Source organism: Gadus morhua, chromosome 1, assembly GCF_902167405.1.
Source record: "Gadus morhua chromosome 1, gadMor3.0, whole genome shotgun sequence".
NCBI classification, from domain to species: domain Eukaryota; kingdom Metazoa; phylum Chordata; class Actinopteri; order Gadiformes; family Gadidae; genus Gadus; species Gadus morhua.
In genome coordinates this window covers 4,168,755-4,182,604 of record NC_044048.1, presented here as the reverse complement: position 1 = coordinate 4,182,604, position 13,850 = coordinate 4,168,755, and the positions used below count along the sequence as shown (strand labels likewise).

The 13,850-nt window shown below is 43.3% G+C and overlaps 1 protein-coding gene across 1 annotated transcript; it reads right to left on the bottom strand.

The window, feature by feature from the left end:
* Positions 1-3,377: 3,377 nt before the first annotated feature.
* Positions 3,378-11,256, bottom strand: ube2v1 (ubiquitin-conjugating enzyme E2 variant 1). Its single transcript, XM_030362175.1, has 4 exons — positions 11,152-11,256; positions 8,640-8,788; positions 5,587-5,709; positions 3,378-4,966 (listed from the first exon to the last, which is right to left on the bottom strand). Exons 1-4 carry the CDS (start codon positions 11,180-11,182, stop codon positions 4,820-4,822), a joined length of 450 nt encoding a protein of 149 aa, XP_030218035.1. The 5' UTR covers positions 11,183-11,256; the 3' UTR covers positions 3,378-4,819.
* Positions 11,257-13,850: the final 2,594 nt, after the last annotated feature.

The window sequence follows — 13,850 nt, the reverse complement described above, 5'->3', positions numbered from 1 at the left end:
CAGCAGATATTGATGGAGGGACCTCCACTGAACCAGAGGATTCTCTTCTTTTCAACGCAGACATTTCACATTGCCAGTAATGCTGCAGAATCTTTTGATAAGGGGTATGGGGGTATGGGGGGGGGGGGGGCGGGGGGGGGCATAACCCTACATCACTCCTCTCCAGTTCTATTCAATATACAATCAACTGATGGTGTCACAGGGTGGGGGGGGGGGGGGCTGACATTGTCTCCACAAGTGTCATTCGGTGGCCATGAGAGCACTTCCACTAAATGGCTCTTTGCCAAATAGCCCCTCATCGCGGGCCAGCTCAATGCACTGTGCAGGAGCATTACGTGTAGAATCAAGGAGAGGGTTGGGTGGTGGGGTGGGGTGGCGATTGTCCGTCCCCCAACGCGGACGGACAATCATTAGGCTAATGTCATTTTTTTGCTTTTCTGCTCATTTCACCAAGATGACAGCTTCGGGACGGGAATTCAAACAGCAGCATCCGCGGAACGAGAAACACGATGTGAAATCAGAGCAAGGGGGATGTGTGGTGGCTGAATGAAGGGTTACAAGGACTCTGATAAAGGGCAGCTGTGGAGCTATGCCCATACAGACAGACGGGGGGCTGCGCATGGTGTAAAGTTGTTGGATAAGGGGATGTGTGAGTGTGGGGATAAAAGGGGTGGCTGGAGAGTGTCTGTATTAAGAGTGTGTGGGGAGGAGGGGGGCCGGGGCCTCTCACCCTCACACCCTTTGTCCCTCAGCCATCTGCTGGCTGTTTCATAATGGTCTGGGAGGCAGTGTGTGTGTGAAGAAGTGGAGTGAATGTGTATGTGTGCGAATGCGTTGGTGCGTACGTACATGTGTGTGTGTGTGTGTGTGTGTGTGTGTGTGTGTGTGTGTGTGTGTGTGTGTGTGTGTGTGTGTGTGTGTGTGTGTGTTTGTGTGTGTGCATGTAGCAAGGGGGGAAGGCATTCGGTCATCTTGCGGCCATGCCTGTGTCTGTGCCTCAGCTGGGCCAATCCAGAACCCAAACCTGTCCGTGTGTGCGTGTGTGTGTGTGTGTATGTGTGTGTGTGCACTTGTGTGGGTATGCATGCATGCGTGTGTGTGTGTGTGTATGTGCCTGCATGTAACGAGGGGGGAAGGCATTCGGTCATCGTACGGCCATGCCTGTGTCTATGTCTCAGCCGGGCCAATCCAGAACCACGACCTGTCTGTGTGTGCGTGTGTGTGTGTGTGTGTGTGCGTGTGCGCGTGTGTGTGTGTGTGTTCGGCTAACTTGTGTCTCAAATGGGGGTGATATCACACACACACACACACACACACACACACACACACACACACACACACACACACACACACACACACACACACACACACACACACACACACACACACACACACACACACACTCAGTATGTAAAGCACTTTGGCTGTCTTGAAAAGTAATACATAAATTAAATGAATTATTATTATTTGATTTTTTTTATTAAACTGGAATGAAGGATTTAGATTTCTAAAGATTTACTTCAAAACACCTAAAATGACCAGTCTGAAGAAGTAAAAACCAGTAGAGACTGAATAAATTGTGTCTTGGGAGTAAGGGTGCAGCTGTATAATGAATGCAAAGGACATCGGTGTCCTTTGCATTCATTTTACTGGATAACGACGATTGGGAAAACAGTTTCAGGATGCTTGGTATATATCCTCAGCATTGAGTCTTCTACAGCTTCTTTATTTCATGAAATTTAATGCAAGATTTGTTATTTTTATACCTCAGGCATTAAAACCATGTGTCGACCATAGAAAATGCAAATCAACATAGTGCAAACAGTCTGTCTCATTTTCCTAATTGGCATTCTCGCCATGGGGTCCAGGCCTGTGTCAAAAGTGTGTTTGTGAGTTATATTGACCCGGTGAGCAGATGGGTTCTCCAAACTGCTCTGGCCCAGGCCTTGCGCACAAACACACACATAAGGTTGAGCGAATAGACGTGGGAGGGTGTGTGTGTGTGTGTGTGTGCGTGTGTGTCATGGACCATCTGATTCTTCCCACAACTGGTGCACTCATCACTGCATTTTACATCTGAATGTAACAAATGGAGTGCAATCAGACTCTGGAGTTAATTATGGAGATGGCGCTTAACTGGAGATATCTCATATGTTAATTGGGTCGTTCTGGATATAACAAGGACATCAAGTTCACTGCTCAAGAGTTGGCCAATTTGTGAATATATTTTCAAATATGGCTACATAACCTTTTATTTTGGAAATTAAAGATTTTATATTTACCCAAAAAACATTATCTTGCGTGTGGCAATACTGCAGTAGTTACTTTTACTCAGTACTTTAAAGTACTAAATAAACTATTCAGTGTTCTCTCTCAAAGAGGACAGACAGGTGTGCCATAGACTAAATGGCTTGCGGTGGGGGGGGGGGGGGGGGGGGGGGATGGACACAAAAAAACAGTACACTGATTGAAAAGGGGGAAGCTGCCATTACCTCCTTTTGTTTTTGATACAGTTTAGAGCGGCTGGACGGCCTAGCCATCACAGCAGATACGATTACAGTGATTGAGGAGCTGTCCATTTTGGTTTTGTCTCTGCGCTTTGTTACGCCGTTGAAGACAACTGCAGAACGAAACGTGAACTCAAACGGGACGGCCGAGAGAAGTTGAGGCAGATTGTAGTCTTTCTAGTGAGTCGTGTTCTTTAATAACAGGGGATGATGCAGGGAACACCATGACACTGACAGGGTCAGATAGAACTGCAGACAGCTGGCCCCCTGCACTAGCCTGGCCTGTTTCTTATGGATCTCTGCAGTAACGGCGGGGGAAAGCCGGAGAATTGTAGAAGCAACAGCTGTTGAATGAGAGGGCACGGTTTTGGGCTTCCTAATCCTCTACGGCGTCTGTGACAACCCAAAGACAGACGAGAAGAACCCCCCCCTCCACCATTCCCCAAACCTACACTGCGGTTGAACAGCTTGTGTTGTCACTGAAGGCGGTCTGCGTTTGATGGATGAGACTGTATACTTTCACCCGGTTGCATTACTTTCACTGTGCCTGTGACAGCGATTATTCTGTTCACCAGAAGAATGGGATATAAAGTACAGAAGGAAATTCAATGTACATATACATACACAAACTTTTGGCAACCAGTTTCAAACAGCGGTTAGAGCAGACTTGTTTTTAACAAAGACGTTAATTTGTGTTCAATATATCTCTATAACAAGCTCCATTAAAGGCTTTTTATCCACCTCTTGTAAAGCTAGAGTGGGAATATTATTGAAATGGCTGACCTATGGTCTTATTATCCATCGGTAGAGAAGGAAAATTGAAAATTACAGTAATCCGTTTCCAACAAATAACAGACCCAGGCGACCAAGAAGTGCAAAAGTAATGAAGTTTAATTCAAATAAAAACCATGCAACAGGTAAACGTCATCCTATCTAGGTTCACACCCCTTATAAAACATAGAAGCCGTATGCTGAGCGTTCAGTGGGGATCTTTAGCAGGGATTTCATACATGGTGACAACAAACACAGGTCAGCCACGATCAAATAAACTGCAAAAAAAACAAGAAATCCCCAGTAAACAGAAACGTCCCCCCACTACCGACAACGGCACCCGGGCGGCGGAGTCATCATCATGGGAGGCAAAAAAATTATGGCACAAATGGACGTGTTCGACGAAGACATTGGGAATCCTTGGAGTGCGTGGTTAGCAACCCCAACGGCCGCAAGACCCTGATTTTACTAATAACCCATCAGGATGACAAAGCGCTATGAACCATATGGCACACACAGAGGGCAGAGACCATGAGTGATGAGCCACGAGTGCCCTGTGGATACGTATGACGCTAGACTAAGCACAGGAAAGTGCCCCTCCCCAATGTACCGCACATGCGCTCATTAAAATAGGTCCCCGCTTCACATCCACATTCACATCATTGGGATATCAAAGAGTTGAGAACATTTAAAATGTACAACACATACATTCAAAGAAAACAAGGTGCGTGGCTGGTGACCCCTTTGCCGAAACCATTCCACGATAAAAATGGGTCTCGACCCCAGAACAATCATCCCGACCCCACGACGGAACAGCAAGACCGCTTTCCAAACCTCAGCAGAAGCCATAAATTACAGAGGAACAGACACCATCGTCCACTTCCAGTGCGCCTTCCATATGCACAAACTTGTTGGTCTTTTTGTTGAGTTATTTTACAATCTGGAAGTGGAACAACAAAAGAATGGACAGAAAACCCTCGTTCTTGGACTGTGGTGCATGCACCTTTAAGCGGTAAGCGTTGCGGTGCCACTCTTAAGGTCAGGACAGCGGCTGGGGCCGGTCGACGGGGCCGGGGGAGGGCCGGTCAGTGCCCCCGCCTCCTCCAGCAGCTGCTGTGTGTGTGTTCCACATCCGTGGAGAGGAGGAAGGGAAGTCGGAGGGGTTCAAGTCAAGTGGGCAGGGTCTTGGAGAGCCAATAGTCATGGAGAATACAAGGAGTCAGTCTAAAAAACATTGTCTTTAGTTAGTTTTTTTTACTTAGTAGTCTGCATAATGTATTTGTGATTTTAAAATAATAGTCGGCATCATCTGTGTGTGTGATTTTTATAAGTAGTCTGCGTCATGTGTTCGGGTTAAATAGTGGAGTGCTTTTAATAGATGCATCATGTTTTTAAATAATACCCTGCATAATAAGTGTGCATGTGGGACCTCTGCAGCGCCTGTGTTCCTGTGTGTGTATGCCTGGGTTAATGTGTGTGTTTACATCTGCGCTGGTGTGTGAATGTGTGTGTGCGTCAATGTGGTTCGGCAGTGGGGAGCCTCAGTTGTTGTACATCTGGCCCTCCGGGGGCTGGGGCAGCTTCATGTTCTCTTTGCACATCATCAGGTTCCTCAGCTCCTGCAGCACCTTGCGAATGTTGTAGGAGTGCTGCCACTTGGCCAGCACCGGCACAGCCTTGGTGTCCACCTGCAGGGTAATGAAGGGCAAATGGTAAATGGACTGCATTTACACAGCGCTTTTCTAACCGGTGGCCACTCAAAGCGCTTCTACATTATTGCCTAACATTCACCCATTCATGCACCCATTCATCCATTCACGGACACATTTACACACCGACGGCGGTGTCAACCATGCAAGGCGACAACCTGCTCGTCGGGAGCAATCAGGGTGAGGCGTCTTGCTCAGGAACACCTCGACACTCGACACACGAACCGGGATTAGCAACCTTCCAGTTAGCATCCAACCTGATCTACCCCCTGAGCCCCATGTCGCCAAGGTCAAGGAATGCAGGATTAGGATTTAACCATTGGCCATAAATGCTGGACGAGCAAAAGTAGTCTATTTAGCGTATGCGATCCTAAACCTTTAGCGACATGCCTGTACGGATATATGCATTTTGCCTTATACAGGAATACATGTATGTGAATCTATGTTCAGTGCATTAGCATACTATATGTTTTTGATGCATCGATTACATACTTTTCAGTGTTACACATGCATTTGTCGCCTAGTTATTTGCGCGTAGCTAATTTCCAAAGCCGACATTCTCCCAGGTATCACCAAAAACATGCGTGTGCGTGACTTACCAAACCGTTGGTGTGCACTCCACTCAGGTTGATCTTGGTCACAAAGCGGACCACAGGAGGGATCTCAGGGTATTTTTGTCCACATTCAACCTTCAGACTGTAGATCCGGTTCTCATAGATGGTCTGCAAAGACGAGAAGAACAGTTTGCATTACAAGTCCAGTGCATCGTCAAACTAGGGCCATTTATAGCAGCTTTAAAACACAGCTGCAATCGAGGTTTCCAAACCTTCAACCAACTATGGACAAGCAAACAAGGCTGATTATGCTATGGAAACAATCATTATTTTTGATACAGCATTTTGGTAGAGAGTAGTTTTGTCAAAAATATAGCTATTTCGATAAATATCTATGCTGAATATTTGAAACAGTTTCAATAATGATTCTCTGCAGTATCGATGCTACAGAGACACATTTAGGGAAGCATCTGAAGGACCGAAATGTTGACATCATTAAAGAATTTGAGATGTTGGTGAAAGCTCCTCTCTTAACGTCACTGAAGCATTATCCGGGTCCGGGTATAGATGTTATAAGGCATTTAAACATAGGAGAAATCATGTGACCCAACCCCAGAAAGATGAATGTCTCAACTCTAAGTCGATCATAGCCATTGTAAGGTAAACAAAACACGATTCCAACCCAAAGCAAAATAAGAAGTATGCCACAAAAATTTTTGTGTTTCAGAACGGTGCACATGCACTATAACAGCAATCTTTTTCAGGTTAGTTGACCTACACAATTATATGAAATCATTAGAGCCTCCACTGATTCAAACATTCCAAACCATATCACTCTGAATAAAACTCACAAAAAAACAATCAAGAACAAACTTCCCCTTTTCTTTTTACAACCTAAAAGCATGTCTTACATTGGTATTTGTTGTTTTTGTCCTCTAAGTGGAGTCTGATTGAATATAAACACCATAAAAGAGAATCCAGTGTCTGGGCCCAATTTTGCAACTAACATGGTGTTTACAATCAATGACCAAGAGAAAGTTTCTGAGGAAATGGATAAAAAGCCTTCAATCACAATACATGCCCTTTATCGCCATCTAGTTGCCATATGGTGTGATTGCTATAGTTTTGCTTGGCGTCATTCAGTCATATTTGCCCTGAACTTTAAATAAACCTTTCAAGTGTCAAAAGTGTACAATGGTTTCTCAGGATAAATACCTGTTTGGGTCTCATAGTATTACAGGGCTACCAACTGAAAATGCACAAGGTAAAAATAAATCTAAAATCTGAAATTTATTTCAGATGCCCTTCATGTAAGGTATTGTATCAAAGTTAGAAAATCCAGTATCGTGACAACAGCTCTAGTATCAGTACACATTACAGCTCTAGTACCAGTACACCACTATCAATACATTCTAGTACCATTACACACTACTATTATTAGAGCTCCTGTAACAGCACACACTAGTGTTTTCTAACTTCGATACAATACTTTGAAGAATATTGCTATTCTATACCATTCAAGACCACATGGTGAACTTTAAATATTTTTTCAGAAATACATCTCAAAAACTGCAAGGGCTATGATATGTAATCTTGGTACCAAAAGAAAGATGTTTGTACATGTTAAACATTCAATGTGGATAGTAATTGGTTGGAGGGAATATAGCTAGAACACAGCATAAATGGAAGATTTAATTTCCACCTTAAATAAATGACATGTCATAGTGTCATCAGTTGGTAGCCCTAGGGCAATAGCACAACATCGGATGAGTACCTGGCTCAATATTTGATGCCGATAAAGTGAAGTAGAGTATAGATAGAGGTTTAAGTAGAGGTAGGTTCAGGCGAAAGTGTTATGTTATGAGACACAAACAGGCAGATCTCTTGGGAACCCATTGTGGAATTTTGACACTTGACCCCTGTATTGAAAGGTCCGGGAAAATACATTTGAATGACACCAAGCCAAACACTTGCAAATACAGCTTACTGCCACAGGATGGCGATGAAGGACAAGTGTTCATTGAAGACAATTTAGCTATTTCAGAAACCTTCTCTTACTGTACAGAAAGCTGTAAAAGATGCAAAATCGCAGAATAGCTCAAAACGCAACGCTGTCAAAAATATTTACAGCTAATATCGCTCTTGCGCGTATGTTTACTGGGACCCACGCCTGCGAGAGACATCTACATTCCGATTGCCTGGCGGTCGTTTACAGCTGAAACGCTACTAGCTCATTTGCATAGAGTTGAGCTGTTTTCAACTCTCATTTACAGCTTTACAGCTTTGAAGCTATCGCTCAAGCGTTCAAAACGCTTTATAGCTTTTGGTGTGAACGTACAGTTAGCCACTGATTGTAAACACCGTGTTCAGTTGCAAAATTGGTCCCAGACACTGGATTATCTGTTAACACTGGTTTTAAGCCATCAAATACAGCTTTTTTTTTTTTAAGCAATCAAAACACTCAAAGATGAATTTAAGATATAATCGTTTGTTTGTAAAATGAAAAAGTGTAGTTTGTTCTTGAGTTATTATTTCCGAGTTTTATTCATAATGACATGTGTTTTGACTGTTGGAATCAGTGGAGGCTCAGCTTTCATAAAATGTATAGTTTGTGTAAGTCAAATGACGGGAAAAAGATTGCTGTTGCTGTGCATGCGCACAGTTCTGAAACACAAAACTCTTTGTTCAATGCTTCTTATTTTGCTTTGGGTTGGAATCGTCTTAGATAACAATGGCTATGATGGTGTGTCACATGATTTACCCTACGTGATGTTAAAAGAGGAGCTTTCACACACCTCTCCAAATTCTTCAAAGATGTCAACATTTCGGTCCTTCATATACTTCCCTAAATGTGTCTCTGTATCCTCGCTTGCAAATGGGTTTACATGAGTCTTCTGAATTTCCTTGGTATATGGCCCCAAAGCCAAAATACTTCCAAACGGCAATCCTGCTCTTTTCTTTCTCTACCAAAGCCGGTCACAGCGAAGTTGCACCCGACAGCATGAATGCTGGCTAACTTTTAGCTAACGCCTTCAAGCGCAGAGCGAAACAGCAGTTCATAAATAGTGTGGTAACGTTGATGGTAACATAGCCCTCACCCTCGAGGGCCCCAGGATCATCCCGTTCCAGTAGGTGAGGGTCATGTCGTCGTCGTCCTCCAGACCCCAGCTCACTGTGCCGTCTCCGCCTCCCTTCTGGCCCTCCTCCAGCTCCTCCATCAGCCGGAAGTTGCGGGGAACTTTAACACCTTCACAACAAACACAATGAACAGGGCTGATGAACAAATTAACAATTAGCATTAATGATTCTAGACGTTTGCATCCTTTCCTTGTGCATTCCTAAATCAGCAGTGAGTGTTTCCCATACATAGACCAATATGTGAGCAGCGTCACAGAATGAACACCCAGCGCCACAAATTGATTCTGCTTTTATTTTATTTTACGCGATTTTGAATAATAAATATCCGTTCATTCATCTCCGCATAGCACTCTTTCTCACCGTCATTGTCGTTCACACACGCACACAGAGACAAGCGCGCATACATGCCAATGGTGCGCGTATACACTACCACTTAATGGATAAACCCGCGTATCACGGATACATGCACCAGCACTGACTGCGGATTCGCCCGCTCCTCAACGCGCCTACAAAGGTAAACCCGAAGCAGTGGGCTATTTGCGATTAATGTGAAATGCGTTTATAGTTGGTATATATATTACGGTGTTAGACCCCCAGCCCGTTCTGCCGGCGATTTGAATTCGCTCTGCAGCAGGGACTGGAGATCGGGAAGTGGTCCGGTAAACTTTGAACTGTATTTTGTGCAAACTTTGAACTGTATTTTGTGCCCCCCCCCCCCCCTGCAAGGGGGGCATCACACATTGATACCTGGTCTGTGGGGAAACACTGAGCGATAATGTATGAATCAGCAGTGATGATGTATGAATCGGTAGAGTGATAATGTATGAATCAGCAGAGTGATAATGTATGAATCAGCAGTGATAATGTATGAATCAGCAGAGTGATAATGTATGAATCAGCAGAGTGATAATGTATGAATCAGCAGAGTGATAATGTATGAATCAGCAGAGTGATAATGTATGAATCAGCAGAGTGATAATGTATGAATCAGCAGAGTTATAATGTATGAATCAGCAGAGTGATAATCTTTTGGCCGAGCCAATGTTAAAGACGATCCCCAGAGCCCCGTCCGGAGGCTTTGCGCAGTGGAAGGACCACACACGTCAGAGGAGTCCATTTAGGTATTTATCTGTGTTGGTAAAGAAGTTACCTAAATCGACTGTGTTCTGTGTGGTAATGGATATCGCTACACGTACACTTAGGTTTTGTTCAGTGCTGGAAGTTATAGCGCAGCTTTATTGAGGCGCCGGTGTGAGTGCCCTATTTGGAAACACGACCCACTTAAGTTTCAATGAAGATACACTGCCTTCATCATAAAACAAAAAAAGGGTTTGCACATTGTCCAAAGTTTCAATGAAATTGCACCGCAGCACAAGCGCTATTCAAGAGCAATGAAATGCACTATTTTGGAAAAGAGAAGTAGTTGCAATTGGAAAATATTACCCAGTTTGTGAGGAAAGGTGTCAAGGCAGTGGCATTAAAATAAAATAAACCCCCAGTGCCATAAAAACATTTTATAACTTATTTAAAGTAAGGGAATCTGCTCAAATGAATGAACACCTATGGATGGTACGTGGCAAAGGACATCTTCACGCTTAATAAAGGGGTGCGACCAAATTTGTACCACCAAATTAAGCATTAAGCCCTTTTAATGTGCAGTGTGGTAATTTAGGAATCAGCGTGGTAATAGAGCCGACTGAAAATGAGGCTAAGGCTGCTTCGTCTGACTTGATTTATTAAGCCTGATGTTTTGTAAATTCAAAGCAATTTTATTGGTGATTACATATCATAATATATATATATATATATATATATATATATATATATATATATATATATATATATATATATACACATACATACAAAAGGCAAAATTGTATAGAATTTCATGCTTTGGGAATTAATAGGGGCTGACTCAATGTTTTTTCAAACTATCTCCCCGAGCTAAAACTACCAATGTTACACCACACATGCAATCATTTAACTGACTAACTATGCACTTTAGGTAGTGAATAACCTCAGAAAAGAGTAGATAATGGGAACTATATTAGACGAAGAAAATACAATATTGCAGGCCTGCAGTTGACTCGATATGGGCTCGACCATATTACAATTATTTTACATCTAACTTGATTGAGGTTAGAAATTAAACCTGTCAAATTGAGGTTAAAGGTTGATTTTAAATACAAAAATGACACCTTGGCTGCTGTTATCATATTTTCTCTGAACCCTGTGTATTCACCCCTTTGGCCAGCAGGAAGGCTGTGGAAGATTCGAATCCACTGCTGCACTGCTGCTACCCAGCTAGCGATGGTCCTTAAATTGCTTCTTTAAAAAAAATGTTTCTTACAGTCTGTGTAATACCACGGTGGGTCTGTTGCACCGCATTTTAACGACAGCATCTATCGCCTCTTGCTTAGGCTTGGCATTACTAATGATGATTAATAATAATACAAATGGGGGAAAGCTCACCTGATCCGGCGGCAGCCGCCATCTTTGTCATTGATTAGTGTCGGGAGTGCGCACGTCGCCGCAAGTACAAGGCAGCGCGCACGTCACCCAGAGTATTGCTCCTCTCAAGTGACCACCACGGTGAGGCGTTGTCGTCAATACAACGCCTCACCGGGATAATAACCTGCAGGGTGGATCCTTATATGCTTTTTTGGGTTTTAATTTAGGGGTACTTAACAGGGGTGGACTGGGACAAAAATTCAGCCCTGGCATTTTCTGTCCAGACCAGCCCACTACATTGTCAGCACTAGGGTTGGGACGAGACGAACGGGAAGAACCTACTTGATTAAAACAATTGAATCAAGTACATACATCCGAATAATAGGACAGCACTGTAGTCTGTAAATAGCAGTTGTTGCTTTTTTCTTTTCAAGTTTGTGTCTCTTGTGCTACTGACAAAACAGGAAATTTCTAAACCTCCTGTGGTCGCTGCATCTCCACCCCCCATATCTACATATCTACAAAACCCTTGTTAAATATCACACTTGATCCAACGCTAAATTATCTCCTGCAGTTTTTAGTCTGTGACTGTGAAAATCTTTTGGTGTAAACCCAGCATTAGTTCAAACCAGACTCAGACAATAATAACAAAATATCCTGACAAATAATCTAAATAGAAACATATTACAGACAGTAGCAGCATTAGAGCTGAAACTCATTTGTTTTAACGGTGACTCAGTCATTATGAAACCATGAATAGAGAATTGAAATAGAGAACGTGCATGTGCACATGTATGCATACATGTGCACATACGTATATGACAATGCATATCTATTCAGACCTGTAATTCAGGTCTTAGACTTTTTCACACGGCTATAGATTTTCTTTTTTCAATTCTCTATTTATGATTATATTAAGGACAATATATATATTGCCCTACTTCCTCGTCCGCAGCCAGCCAGCTACACTCCTCACCAAATTCATGACCTGCAATAAACAGCAAACAGAACTTGTACTCAGTATCTGTGTACTGACAAGTATATGTAGCCATGTAGCCTTTTTGTGATGTAGTGACACTTAGTCAACAAATGTATCTGTCATGAAGGATGACTTAGGTCTCAAAAGAGCCCTAAGGCCTATACCTGCATAACTGTTAATTTAACTTAAAAGATATACAGATGTTTGAAATTAAAATCATCAATATGAAAATCTTCAACCAGGAAATAATCATAATCAAACCTTTTTTTCCATCTGAGACAAAACAAGTTGCATAATATACTCACAAAGTCAAGACGAAGCTCTCTCTCAACTAGAATAAGGTTTCATGCCTGTGTGTTAAAAATACCCCTTATTATTCTCAGACTGTTCATTTATGCAAAACCAATTTCAGCATCTATCCAAAACGTTTTGTTTTGAATTAGGTCACCATTGCCCAAAATAAATATACCTGTGCTATACGAGCACAAATAAGATGGTGGCATTGGATTTGAGCGAATGCAAGCATGTCCTATGAGGACAGCTTTCTGATCTGTGGAAAATGCTTTTCAGAGAGAGAGAATCACTTTCTGACCACAATGTGTTTCTGAGCTTGAACGTTTGTATTGTGTCCAAACCGATCGTGATTCACTTCGAGACGTTGTTATAAGATAAATACAACCCTTGGCAAGCTTGGTAAAACATTTCCATCGAAAAGGAAATATATATATATATTATATATATATATATATATATATATATATATATATATATATATTACACACTATAAATAACAATCTTTATGCAAGGAAGGAAATACCGTATGCTAAGCAAGATAACAGGTGTGTTGCCTCTCTCGGCTCCAAATCAAATTGTGCTACGTGGTTCTGCACATGCGCATCCCGACAATATTGATCCATGCGTGCGCATCCATAAATCTGTGATGATGCTGATGTTTATTATCTTTAAAAGTGTGTTAGGGTTGGAGGAGCAAGCTGGGAGACACTGGCCCCCACTAGCTGAGAGACACCGGCTCCCACTAGCTGAGAGACACCGGCTCCCACTAGCTGAGAGACACCGGGCCCCACTGAGAGACACTGGCCCCCGCTAGGTGAGAGACACTGGCCCCCACTGAGAGACACCGACCCCCACTGAGAGACAGTGGTCCCATCTGAGAGACACTGGCCCCCACTGAGAGACAGTGGTCCCATCTGAGAGACACTGGCCCCCACTGAGAGACAGTGGTCCCATCTGAGAGACAGTGGCCCCCACTGAGAGACACTGGCCCCCACTGAGAGACACTGGCCCCCACTGAGAGACACTGGCCCCCACTGAGAGACACTGGCCCCCACTGAGAGACACTGGGCCCCACTGAGAGACACTGGCCCCCACTGAGAGACACTGGCCCCCACTGAGAGACACTGGCCCCCACTGAGAGACATCTTGTGTCGCTATCTTGTGTATGAAACGGATATTGGACAAATTATATATTTATTGTGTAATACAAAGAATGATAACGCTCCATCTTATTGGGACTATTTAAAGACCACCCACAAGACCCAGTCAGGACCCGGTCTGTAGGTCTGCAAGCATGTCTGAGTCCAGAGTTTACATGAAAAAAATGTCCCTGGATTGGCGATGTGACATTAACTCTGCCTGCCTGGCTACTCTGCCTTCCAAGCTGCTCTCCCTGTCAGGGGGGATAGCACTCCAGGCTTAAGCCTCCACTAAACTAGCCTCTGAG

Bases quoted from the DNA above. Each gene is read 5' to 3' on its own strand.
- ube2v1 (XM_030362175.1), bottom strand. From the start codon at position 11,182: ATGACAAAGATGGCGGCTGCCGCCGGATCAG. The intron at 8,789-11,151 runs GTGAGCTTTCCC...TTTGTTGTGAAG, and splicing joins GGCGGCTGCCGCCGGATCAG to GTGTTAAAGTTCCCCGCAAC. The intron at 5,710-8,639 runs GTGAGGGCTATG...TCGTCTTTGCAG, and splicing joins TGATCCTGGGGCCCTCGAGG to ACCATCTATGAGAACCGGAT.